General features: G+C 46.3%; 1 protein-coding gene across 3 annotated transcripts in view; it reads left to right on the top strand.

Annotated features, from left to right (window-relative positions):
* ACOX2 (acyl-CoA oxidase 2) overlaps positions 1-12,913 on the top strand; it is a 33,962-nt gene extending 21,049 nt beyond the window's left edge. For all 3 annotated transcript variants that reach the window (XM_083601158.1, XM_083601157.1, XM_083601156.1), the window contains 5 exons: positions 6-167; positions 1,761-1,866; positions 3,275-3,492; positions 6,657-6,789; positions 9,943-12,913. In XM_083601158.1, coding sequence (XP_083457284.1) covers positions 6-167; positions 1,761-1,866; positions 3,275-3,492; positions 6,657-6,789; positions 9,943-10,005 — 682 coding nt within the window. In that variant the 3' untranslated portion in view covers positions 10,006-12,913. The remainder of the gene's footprint in view (positions 1-5; positions 168-1,760; positions 1,867-3,274; positions 3,493-6,656; positions 6,790-9,942) is intronic.
* Positions 12,914-12,945: the final 32 nt, after the last annotated feature.

Below are 12,945 nucleotides of genomic sequence, written 5' to 3'. Positions count from 1 at the left end.
ATTAGGTTTCTGATCAAGTGCCTTGGGATGGCACAAAGCGGCCAGCCTCTTCCTTTATCAGTGGCTTACCTGACTTCTGAAAGCTTTGGAAAATGCCAAGCCCAGGAAAAGAGAGACTTCCTCAATCCTGACGTTTACACTGAAGCTTATAGGCACAGAGCATTCAGGTTGGCACAGAGATGCTGGAACCCAACAGTTTTGCTCGGGTGATTTTTTTTTGGGGGGGGGGGCGATTTCTTGCAAGTCCCATCTTAAAGGCACAGGATGATAAACAACAGGAGATCAAATAAGGTGTAATCGTGATCAGGGAAGGCTGTGGGCCAAGTTGTATCAGTCTAACCTACCTCACGGGGTTGTTTTGTGATCTTACAATTGCTCCTCCAAACTCCCTTGATCAAGGGATAAGCCCTATTTGAAGGCTGAAAGATACTGTTCCCCGTGACCCTGAAATTACTAGTTGAATGCGTTAACTGTTTTTAGAATACTTTTTAAAATGGTTTATATCAGGGATTCTCGAACCACCAGTGAACTGCGAGTTTAATTCAGGCAGTTCGTGGCATGGCTGCATTAAAAACATATATTATTTTTTTAATTGTCTTTTTATTGCTTCTTTTGTTTCTTATGTTGTATTTTATCTTGTTACAATTTCAAATCTATGGGGTGCAAACGGGTAATGCAATAAAATGCAATTTAAGAGCAAGATGCAAATGTTCTGAACGCAGGATAAATTCATCATATAACAGGGGACTTATTTGTACCGTATTTTTCGCTCTATAAGACGCACCAGACCATAAGACGCACCTAGTTTTTGGAGGAAGAAAACAAGAAAAAAATATTCTGAATCCCAGCAGCCAGAACAGCAAGAGGGATCGCTGTGCAGCAATCCCTCTTGCTGTTCTGGCTTCAGCGATAGCTGCGCAGCCTGCATTCGCTCCATAAGATGCACACACATTTCCCCTTACTTTTTAGGAGGGGGGAAAGTGTGTCTTATAGAGCGAAAAATACGGTAATCTAGAAGCGGGGTAAGAGCTTCTGTGGAGAGAGGCTGGTACGTGTGCATATTGCCCAAGCTATACATTCATCAAAACAGGGTGGTAGAGTTCTTAGGTGGTAGAAGTAGGGATTGCCATCACTTTAGGCCACATGACTTTTTGGGAAAAAAAGCTCCAACATTTTTTTCTAAGAGCTGTTTTAATTTGCATGGAGTTGTTTTTGTGCTTTACATCATGGACCATTCAAAACTGGTGAAGACACCTGCATGATACAGCCCAGATTTCTGCCACCTTCATTCTCCCCCATGTGCAGACCAGACCTTTGTTTCTGCCATTTAGATGCATTTTTTTTAAATAGCCATAAATACTTGCAAAATTGTTGACAGTTTTTTGGGTGTCTATAATAGCTACTGAAGGAGCGTCTCCACCCCCATCATTCAGCCCGGACATGGAGGTCCAGCTCCGAGGGCCTTCTGGCTGTTCCCTCACTGTGAGAAGTGAGGTTACAGGGAACCAGGCAGAGGGCCTTCTCGGTGGTGGCGCCCGCCCTGTGAAATGCCCTCCCATCAGATTTCAAGGAAATAAACAACTATCTGACTTTTAGAAGACATCTGAAGGAAGCCCTGTTTAGGGAAGTTTTTAATGTTTGAGGTTTTGTTGTGTTTTTAATATTCTGTTGGGAGCCGCCCAGAGTGGCTGGGGAAACCCAGCCAGATGGGTGTGTTATAAATAATAAATTACTATTATTATTTTAATCTTTCCCTACAGAGTTGCAAGAAGCGCAGCTGTCAAACTCCAGGGTTTGGTTCAGCAGGGAATGGCACAGCACGACGCTTGGAACAGGTGCTCTGTCCAACTTGCCCAGGCTGCCATGGTTGGTAAAAACTTTGTAGCTTCACCCACTACTGGCTCTTCTGCCAGGAATCCTGTCTCGTAAACTGCACTTGAAAAATTAAGCCAATAATAATAATAATAATAATACAGTACATCATATTGTGTTGCATCCAGATCCCATTTTTTAAAAGCCCTGTTTTGTATAAGAACATGATACTGATGTTTCTAAGTCTAAGCAGCACCTTGTTAAAGGAGGAGGGGCTAACCTTTGACCCTCAAGATCTTGCTGCACTTCATCTCCCATAATCCCTGGCGACTGATCATTCTGGCCAGGACTGATAGGAGTTAGAATCCAGCAAACTCTGAGGGAGTCTTTTCGTAAACCGCTTTGAGGGTTTTAAAAATTTTTTAACAATCCAGTAGTCTATACATTTTATGAAACGGATAAATAAAAATAACCTTACCTAGAGATGCCAAGGATTGGAGCTGGGGCCCTCAGATGATCTTCCCCTGAGCTATGACTTTCCGTAGATGGGTGTGTGTGGTGGTGAACAGTAGAAAGAACTGACGAGAGACCATTTTGTCTCACTGTAAATCGATTTGGGACTTTCTGCTGTGGGGAGCGATGCATAAATTCAGTCCACCTAACCCAGCTCAGGATTTCTTTTAAGAGTTGTGGAAGCAAGACCCCATAATAGACAGAGTAGTGGAGTGGAGGTTTTGGGAAAGGAGTGAGGAACAGATTTGCAGGCTTATGCCTTTGCTGTGGAAACACAGGCATGCCAGACACAGCCCCCAGTCATGTGGGAGCACACTAGAGAGAATCAGCTCCCACTCAGCTGGGGGCTGAGTCTGAAAGGCACTGCGGTCACCTTGATATTGGGGTCATATCCGCACCAGGCATTTAAAGCCCTCTTCCCACAAAGAAACCTGGGATCTGTCGTATGCTGAGAGTTGTTAGGAGACCTCTCACAGAACCATGTTCGAATCCCCACGACGGGGTGAGCTCCCATTGCTCTGTCCCAGCTCCTGCCAACCTAGCAGTTTGAAAGCACACCAGTGCAAGTAGATAAGTAGGTACTGCTGCGGTGGGAAGGTAAATGGCATTTCCGTGCATTCTGGTTTCCATTACGGTGTCCCGTTGTGCCAGAAGTAGTTTAGTCCTGCTGGCCACATGACCTGGAAAGCTGTCTGTGGACAAACACCTGCTCTCTCGGCCTGAAAGCGAGATGAGCTCCTCAACCCCATAGTTGCCTTTGACTGGACTTAACCGTCCAGGGGTCCTTAACCTTTTTACCTTTATAACCATGCTTTAAATGTGGTGTGACCTCTAACAATTAGGCTGGAGACAATTCCTGGTTCCACAGTGCCAACACTTCCCACCCCCCAAGGCGAGTTATCGCACAGGGGTGAATGGTGCTTGCTTCTAGCTGTTTTTACTTTGCCAGGCTCACAGCCAATACATCGTGGTGGAAAAATTTGTCAAAGCGCTGGAGGCGTTTGGAAAAGAGGCTGCCATCCAGAGGGTCCTTAAGCATCTCTGCGACCTCTATGCCCTGCATGGGATCTTCTCTGACTTGGGAGACTTTGTGCAGGATGGATACCTTTCTTCAAAGCAATCTGACATGGTGACCGAATCGTACCTGGATCTCCTGGCTGTCGTTCGGTGAGGTTATTCTCTTTTTCTGCTAAGGGCTTAATGCCGTTGGTTCCATGTTTGGAACATATGTTGTGATGTAACAGTCATTAAACAATACTGTATATGAAACTAGCAAGCTGCCCGTCATTTGGATGGGTGAAGAAGGAGACTCACAGAACTACAATTCCCAGAGTTCCTGGGAAGAGGGATGGAATGCTGAACCATTCTGAGAATTGTAGCTCCGTGAAGGGAATAGGGGTCTTCCTAACATCTGTCAGCATCCTTAAGAAACTTTAGTTCCCAGGATTCTTTGGGGTTCAAGTGGTTTAGGATTGCTTTAAATGTATGTGGCCTTTGTCAATTTGGTATGCTTGAATGGCATTGAAGCTACAAAGCCATTATTCACCCATCAAATAGAAAATGTCTCTTTGACCTTTTGGTCAGTTTCCTACTCCGATGACGTCTCTTGTGGCTTATCGAGATCTTGTCTGTTTTTAATAAAAACAATCAGATAAAGATATTGCAGTAAGCGTTGCGTTCCTGCTGGCTCTGAAATTTTGAAAAGCGCAGAAGCCGCGACCTCTCCGTTTCCCAACGGAAGCGGATGCCTCAGCACTGTCGGGTGGTTTTGATTCAAAATCAGCTGTGTGGGCTTTTTGAAGAAGTCAGAAATATTTACTCTAAAGACTTTAATCAAATCACTTCCAATAAGGAGGGTGACTATGATGTCCTGACTTCACCACGAAGCGTAAAAGCATTAAAAGATAAAGCTATCGTTTGCATGCCATTAACGGATTATCTTCGGGGTTTACCTTGGTGGATTGAAATTAAAGAGACACAATCTGTAACCGATAGATGGTAAAGTAAATTGTTCTGCTGGCTCCCCTGTGAAACTTACATTTTCTTATTATTTTCAATTATCCCATGTGTATCCCCTTTCATTTGTCTGGGAGCACAATATATCTACCCAGCAGAGAATAACACTACAGGGTTTATTCTGGGTTATAAAACCCAAAGCAACGGCTGCCCCTGCATATCAAAATAGTATTTTCCATACCTAACTCTGAGAACAGATTCATTTGTGCAGTCAACAGACAAATTGATTATCTAGTGATGGAGGTAAAGGTAAAGGGACCCCTGACCATTAGGTCCAGTCGTGGCCGACACTGGGGTTGCAGCGCTCATCTCACTTTATTGGCCGAGGGAGCCGGCATACAGCTTCCAGGTCATGTGGCCAGCATGACTAAGCCGCTTCTGGCGAACCAGAGCAGCGCATGGAAACGCCGTTTACCTTCCCGCCAGAGCGGTACCTATTTATCTACTTGCACTTTGACGTGCTTTCGAACTGCTAGGTTGGCAGGAGCAGGGACCAAGCAACGGGAGCTCACCCTGTCACGGGGATTCGAACCGCCAACCTTCTGATCAGCAAGTCCTCAGCCTAGGTTTAACCCACAGCGCCACCCGCATCCCAGCGATGGAGGTAGATATAGCCAAAAGATGTAAATAAAAAGGCAGTAAGGATAGTCTCCTGTCAGACCACCCCACCTACCAGATATTTTGGCCTACAATTACCGTACTTTTCCGTGTATAAGACTAGGGTTTTTTACTTTAAAATTATGGGGAAAACTGGGTGGTCTTATACACAGGGCAATCTCCCCCCTATTTTCTTAAATTGGAGACCCTAAAAATAGGGGGTGTCTTATACATGGAGGCGTCTTATACACGGGAAAATACGGTAGTTCATGTATGAGAGGGGTAGGAAACTTATAGCCATCCTGCTGTGGCTGAATCACAGTTCCCATTATCCCCAACCATTGGCCCTCCTGGCTGGAGCTGATAGGAACTGGGAGCCCAACAACACCTGGCAGGCCACAGACTTGTGCTCCCTGATTTACAATGCCATTTGATCTAGACTACCGCAATGCGCTTTACATGGAACAGCCCTTGAAGGCTGTTTGAAAACTTCGCTCAGGTAGCTAGCACAGGGCCATCTGGATTTTACAGGCTACAAGCTTACCTTTGTGCTAAATGACTACGGGAACAAAAGAGAAAGCACCTCGCTTCGGTTTTGGCTGACTTGCACTGGCTGCCAATTTGCCTGCAGCCCAGCTCAGGATCTTGGCACTTCCTTCTAAGCTGTAAATGTTCTAGGTCCTGCTTTTAGGGGCTCCTTCTGTCTTTGTCTTCATTAGCCAAATTATCAGTGTTGCAGCCCTGCTCGTGCTGTAGTAGGATATGGATAGAATCCTAGAATTGTGGAGTTGGAAGGGATGCCAAGGGGCATCTAGTCCAAGCCCTTGAGATGCAGGAATCTCAACTAGATCATACATGACAGATGGCCATCCAACCTCTGCTTAAAAACCTCCAAGGAAGGAGAGTCCACCGCCTCCCGAGGGAGACTGTTCCACTGTTGAACAGCTCTTACTCTCAGAAAGTTCTTTGTGATGTTTAGACGGAACCTCCTTCCTTGTAACTTGAATCCTTTGGTTGAGGTCCTCCAGAGCAGGAGAAAACAAGCGTGCTCCATCTTCCATGTGACAGCCCTTTAGATATTTGAAGATGGCTATCATATCCTGTTCTGCCCGGACACTGAGGTCCAGTGCCAAGGGCCTTCTGGCGGTTTCCTCGCTGCGAGAAGCCAAGTTACAGGGAACCAGGCAGAGGGCCTTCTCAGTAGTGGCACCCGCCCTGTGGAACGCCCTCCCACCAGATGTCAAAGAAAAAAACAACTACCAGACTTTTAGAAGACATCTGAAGGCAGCCTTGTTTAGGGAAGCTTTTAATGTTTAATAGATTATTGTATTTTAATATTCTGCTGGAAGACGCCCAGAGTGGCTGGGGAAACCCAGCCAGATGGGTGGGGTATAAATAATAAATTATTATTATATTATTATTATTATCCCCTCTCAGTCTCCTCTTTTCCAGGCTAAATATGCCCAGCTCCTTCAACCATTTCTCATTGATCAATTGGGTTGCCCTCCTCTACAAACATTGCAGCATTTCAATATACTCCTTAAATTGTGGTGCCCAGAATTGGATAGAGTTAATGTATATGCTGCAGAAGGAACAAAAAAACCTTTCTGGCAGTTCTAGGGTGCAGAGCAAGTATTAGGGGTTTTATTTGGTTTTTATGGAGTAGAAATTGTGACTCGTATATCGGGGCTCATTAAGTTTCCTTTGCTCTTTTTCAGGAAAGATGCTGTGCCCTTAGTGGATGCATTTGATTTCTCAGACGCTAATTTAAATTCAGCCCTTGGCTGCTATGACGGTCAAGCCTATCAGAGGCTTTACGAGTGGGCCAAGAAGTCACCAACCAACCATCAGGTGAGAACAGTGCATGCCAAAGTCAACAGGCAGCCAGACAACTTAAAGGAGAGGCCTACCGGTGCTTTCCCGTTTAATGTGAATTACCGTATTTTTCACTCTATAAGATGCACTTTTCCCCTCCTAAAAAGTATGGGGAAATGTGTGCGCGTCTTATGGAGCAAATGCAGGCTGCGCAGCTATCCCTGAAGCCAGGAGAGTGAGAGGAATAGGTGCGCACCAATCCCTCTTGCTCTCCTGGCTTCAGGGATAGCCTCTCGAAGCCTCCTGAGCGCAGCGGGAGTGCTCCCGCTGTGCTATGGATGTTTTGCGTTGCTTTTGCTGAAGCCAAGAGAGCAAGAGGAATCAATCTCTTCTCGCTTCGCTTCACTGGAGAGCCACTGCACAGCTTTCCCTCTCTGCGCAGCGCCCCTTCAGCAAAGCGGAAGGAGAAATGGAAGGGGCTCCGCTTCTCCTGCCGCTTCGCTGAAAGGGCGCTGCGCAGAGAGGGAGAGCTGCGAAGCGTCCCTTCAGCGGAGCGGGAGGAGAAACGGAGCCCCTTCCGTTTCTCCTCCTGCTTTGCTGGAGAGGTGCTGAGCAGAGAGGGAGAGAACATTTTTTTTCTTGTTCTCCTCCTCTAGAACTAGGTGCGTCTTATGGTCGGGTGCGCCTTATAGAGCGAAAAATACGGTAATTGTCATGCTGCACTAGAGCAGGGCAAAGCCTGCTTTCCATACTGAGCCGAAATAAAATTTAATTATGGGAAGCACATTTGTGTTTAATCTATGCAGGCTGAGCACAAATTAAACATTTGCGTTCAATTTGCATAACTTAATGCATATTAGCATTCCACAATGCATAGTTTGGATTTGCACGGTGCAGAATTCTGGACTGTTGTGACAGATTTAGCCCAAAATACAAGCAGCCCTGAGCATCGTAAACAGTAGATAGAACAGGGCAGGGAAATGCAGGGGGAGAGTGAGTTTGGGGTGGTTTGGGGCAAGCTTTATTTTTAGGGGAGGGCTGATGGGAGTTTTGGAGAAGGTGGGGGAAATAAGGAGAGTTGAGGGGTGATATGGCATTAGCAAAAAAAAAAAAGCAGAGAGTAAAAAGAACACAGATCAGCTGATTAACAGAAAGATGGAGAAATAGAAAGAGATGAGAACTGAGGCACAGTTATATATAAAGGATTGTGTGTGCTCCACAATGCTGCGCAGAAAGGTGAGGGGGCACACCAAATTTGCTATGGGGCACGTGTATTTTTAGGAAAGGCAATTTTCTATCTCTAGCGACTGCAGGGAGAAGCATGAATGTACATTGTCAGCATCTAACAGTCTTCAGCGCCGCAGTGGGAGCTTAATAGGACTCCCAGCAGCCAACAGGGTGAGCTGTTTCTTGGATTTCCCCCCCAAGCAGCAAAACCAGAATCACAGGGAAGCCGAAGAGGGGCACAGCTCTTGACTAAAATCAGAGAGAGAAACGGGGCAGCAGTTGTGGGTTTCCTGAAACCATGATTCAAGAACTTGAGGATACATTCTGCAAAATAGGGAAATCATCTGCACGATTTGCTTAACTGTGCACTTAATAGAATCCAGGTTTTATTGCTGCAGAGTCTGGGCACAGGTATTAGTAATGTCGGTAAAATGCAGGCATGTTTCTTTCTTGCATATCTCCAAGGGAGAATGAGACGGCTCAGTGCAGAGCCCTGCTTATTTGCAAGGCTCAGGAGCCTGACCCTGATGCAGTTGAAAGCTGTGTTCCTCCTGAGGGCCTTAGGAGGACACAGCTGACATGTTCCTAGTGGCAGAAAGGGGAGATAGAGCAGGAAGAGGTGTCAGTAGTCTAAAAGAGCACTATTTAGGAGCTCTAGTGTGGTGTAGTGGTTCGAGTGCTGGACTAGGACCTGGGAGACTAGGGTTCAAATCCCCACTTGGCCACGAAGCTCACTGGGTGACCTTGGGAGTCAGTCACTGCCTCTCAGCCTAACCTGCCCCACAGGGTTGTTGTGGGGGATTAGATGAGGAGGGAAAGAACCATGTATGCCACCTTGAGCTCCTTAAGAGAAAAGCAGCAAATAAGTAATAGGCAATTGCTTTCCTAGCAGGTGCAGGAAGGGCTGGTCTTGGCAAAATAATGTTCAGCACTTTGTTGTTGTTTAGTCGTTTAGTTGTGACCCCCTGGGCCAGAGCACGCCAGGCACTCCTGTCTTCCACTGCCTCCCGCAGTTTGGTCAAACCCATGTTCGTAGCTTTGAGAACACTGTCCAACCATCTCGTCCTCTGTCGTCCCCTTCTCCTTGTGCCCTCCATCTTTCCCAACATCCGGGTCTTTTCCAGGGAGTCTTCTCTTCTCATGAGGTGGCCAAAGTATTGGAGCCTCAGCTTCAGGATCTGTCCTTCCACTGAGCACTCAGGGCTGATTTCCTTCAGAATAGAGAGGTTTGATCTTCTTGCAGTCCATGGGACTCTCAAGAGTCTCCTCCAGCACCATAATTCAAAAGCATCAATTCTTCGGCGATCAGCCTTCTTTATGGTCCAGCTCTCACTTCCATACATCACTACTGGGAAAACCATAGCTTTAACTATACAGACATTTGTTGGCAAGGTGATATCTCTGCTTTTTAAGATGCTGTCTAGGTTTGTCATTGCTTTTCTCCCAAGAAGCAGGCGTCTTTTAATTTCGTGACTGCTGTCACCATCTGCAGTGATCATGGAACCCAAGAAAGTAAAATCTCTCACTGCCTCCATTTCTTCCCCTTCTATTTGCCAGGAGGTGATGGGACCAGTGGCCAGGATCTTCGTTTTTTTGATGTTGAGCTTCAGACCATATTTTGCGCTCTCATCTTTCACCCTCATTAAGAGGTTCTTTAATTCCTCCTCAGCATTATTAGGTGATGTGTGTGGCCTGCATCTTAGCCGCTGCAGGAACACACTGTGCATAAGCATGTCTTCCTACAGCGCCTTTTCCAAACATGACCTTCATACTGGTTCCATTGCTGAACTCTGCAGCTGGGCAAGAGCCCATAAGCCTTGCCTTTACCCTGTTCGGTCTTGACACTAAAGAAGGAAGCACAGGGTTAGACAGGAAGTTGACTCCTCCACAATGGCTTCTATTTTCTGTCCCGAGTAGCTGACTGTCTATGCGATTGACACTCACTTTCTGTCTCCCCAACAGGACAACCGGATTTTTGAGACGTATTTGAAGCCGCTTTTCCGAAACGCCCTGTCCAAGCTGTGAAAGGAGGAAATGAAGCAGAGAGGCAGCTCCTCCTCCCCCCCCCCCCTCAAAGCAACACCGACGTTTATTGATTAATGTAAACCCATAAAATGTAGTGGCCGACTGCCTTTTGAGTCTTGCCCATCAAAACATTCTCTTGAGTTTTCCTGGCAAGCGGAAGGCAGCCAGCGAATCTGAACAATTTGCTTTGGTGGTGGGGAGATGCATTTTAACTTCACCAAATAAGCCAAGTTTTATTTTATTTCGCTGTGCACGGCAGCCCTTGCTGACAAGGTATGTGCCAGCCCAGTCCACCGGAATTACTGCCATGAGATCAGTCCACCAGCCGTTTTAGGGCTGGGATTGGGGAACCTGTGGCAGCTCCCATCATACGTGACCATTGGTCATGCTGACCAGAGCTAGGAGGAGCGCCACAATTCCCTCCCTTGCTTTAGGATCCGGACCAGGACCAAGGGGGTAACAGTTATACAGAACCCCCTAGAGAGTCAGTGTGGTGTAGTGGTGAAGAGCAGTGGACTCGTAATCTGGTGAACCAGGTTCGCACCCCCGCTCCTCCACATGCAGCTGCTGGGGGACCTTGGGCTAGTCACACCTCTCTGAAGTCTCTCAGCCCCACTCACCTCACAGAGTGTTTGTTGTGGGGGAAGAAGGGAAAGGAGATTGTTAGTCGCTTTGAGACTCCTTCGGGTAGTGATAAAGCGGGATATCAAATCCAAACTCTTCTTCTTCTTCTTCTTCCCTATAGCAACTTTATTGATGGCAGAATTCCGGTGATGGCAGAAGGCATTGCTATGGCTCTCCTCAGGGCCTGGCCACACCCACTACTTGATGTCATATGACCTCAGGTGAAGCCGCGGCTGCAAAGGAGCAATTGGGAGCATTAGATTGAGGCTCCCAGTTGTTCCTTTTGCAAGCAGGGCTTGCAATGTAAATCTGGAGCGGAATGCAAGCTGCACCATTTCAGCCAGGTCAGATCCACTTGGTGTCGTGATTTCAGGTGACTGGCAGCGGGGCATGCTTGCCCACCTAGGACTGGCTGCAACTTGAGCCAACCCAAAATGATTCCGCCCCTTTTTCTAACACACATATTTCCTGCGTGGAAATTCGCCTGCACTAATGTAAGCAGAGGCATGGAATTGTCTGTGATTATTCTTGTTTTTAATACTTTCAGGGAAACGTACCTATTCTCCAAGTGCCTAACCTGTAAAAAAAAGAAAGAAACTCGGCAAGATGCCTTTAAGAACCACCAGACCCTTAAGATGTAATTGTAGGTCTCTCAAACCCACCTCACAACCTCTAATTTAAAATCTCGCTGTGGTGACAGAGCTTGCACTAAATTAAAGATCATGCGCAGGAAAGACAGGGGTATAGATGTTTTGAATTAATTTCACACAGGCACCAGGCTGGCAGAAGCACACAAAGATGAAATTAAGCTAATGATCGAGTTCAACCTTCCATTTAATCAGAGTGTGCAATTTAGGAAGAGCACTTTTAAGCAAATAAATTGCAATTCAGATGCTTCGAAGTGGGGAAGGGATGCAAGTTCATTCCCTGCCTATAAAAGGAACAGTGGCTTCATCCACGGGCACCTCTGCTAACCTACCACAATGAATTGTTATGAGGATAAAATGTGGGGAAAGCCATGTATGCCATGTGAAGCTCCTTGGAGGAAGCAGGGGATACACGTTTCTCGCCTTTTTAGTGATAGACTACTACAATGCACACCATGTGGGACTTACCTTGAAGACTGTGCAAAAGCTGACGCTACTGCTGCTGCCAGGTAAGCATATAGGGCAGCAAAAGGGGCTCATGTTTCACCAATCCTTAAAGCACTGCACGGGCTGCCTATGAGCTAACTGCGCCTGATTCAAGGGATCGGTACAAAACCCCAAGTGGCTTGATAGTCAAGTACTTAAACCAAGTGCCTTCCTCAGTTTCTGTCAGTTCAGGCTTTGAGATGGTGAAGCTGTGCTTGTAGTCCCTTAGAGAGACGTGGGCCGTGGGGCCATGATGCAAAGCAGAGACTTCTCGGTGGTGTCTCCCTGGTTGTGGAATTCCATCCTGGTAGAAAGCCGTCTCCCCCCCCCCCCCGGCTGTTATCATTCTTGAAAACTTAGAACATAATTTAGTACAGACTGGACTGGAGTTCAGCAGTCTAGGTATCGCCGTCTGTTGAATTGTATTTCATTGCTGATAAGGGTTTTATGGTTTTATGCATATTTTATTTTTATGATTATTGTACAGCACTTTGAGCTTCTACAAGAGGGGGGAAGGCTGAGGAACAAAGAGCAATAAATAATGATCTTGTGAATAAATTAAAGGAGCGCAGTAAAGGAATGGGGGAAATCCTCTGCTGGTGTTTAAAGCCATGAAGCTCATTTGTTGGTCCTTGAGCTGTCACCTTCCCTCATCCTAAGCTGCCTTCTTTGTTGTTGTTAGGATAAAGTGCAAAGGGGGTGGAGGGCGAAGAACCACGGAGTCCTGAAATCAGGGAGGAAAGGCACAGACAGAATAAAAAGGTAATACCCTCAAGCTGAGGTGAAGACGAAGGAGGGATCGTAACAGCTTGACAAAGGCCACCTAACGAGTTTGTAATCCGAGCTACAAGTTGAATAGAGGATTTGTTTCCTCACACTTAAGTCACTGTGCTGTATCTGTAGCTCATTAATGCACTACGTCAATGTAGCTCCATGGCGTCATTGAGATGAGTACTTTAAACAAAAAGAAAGTGTCGTTTGCAAGTGAAGCTGTTTGCCCTTGTATAGTTTCCTTCGGAATCCAAGAGGTGATGGGTCTATCTTCCCCACACAATGTTCTATTTTTAAATGGTGCCGCTTAATTTTTTTTAGATTCTGCTATTCGTACGTTGAACAATTCTAGCCATTGCAAATAAAAACATGTGATGCCACGTTAACGAAACGACCGGTGTTCTTGGTTTGT

Source organism: Podarcis filfolensis, assembly GCF_964270895.1.
Source record: "Podarcis filfolensis genome assembly, chromosome: 2".
NCBI classification, from domain to species: Eukaryota; Metazoa; Chordata; class Lepidosauria; order Squamata; family Lacertidae; genus Podarcis; species Podarcis filfolensis.
The sequence above is the reverse complement of the archived record's forward strand: the minus strand, read 5'-3'. Positions and strand labels throughout refer to the sequence as shown.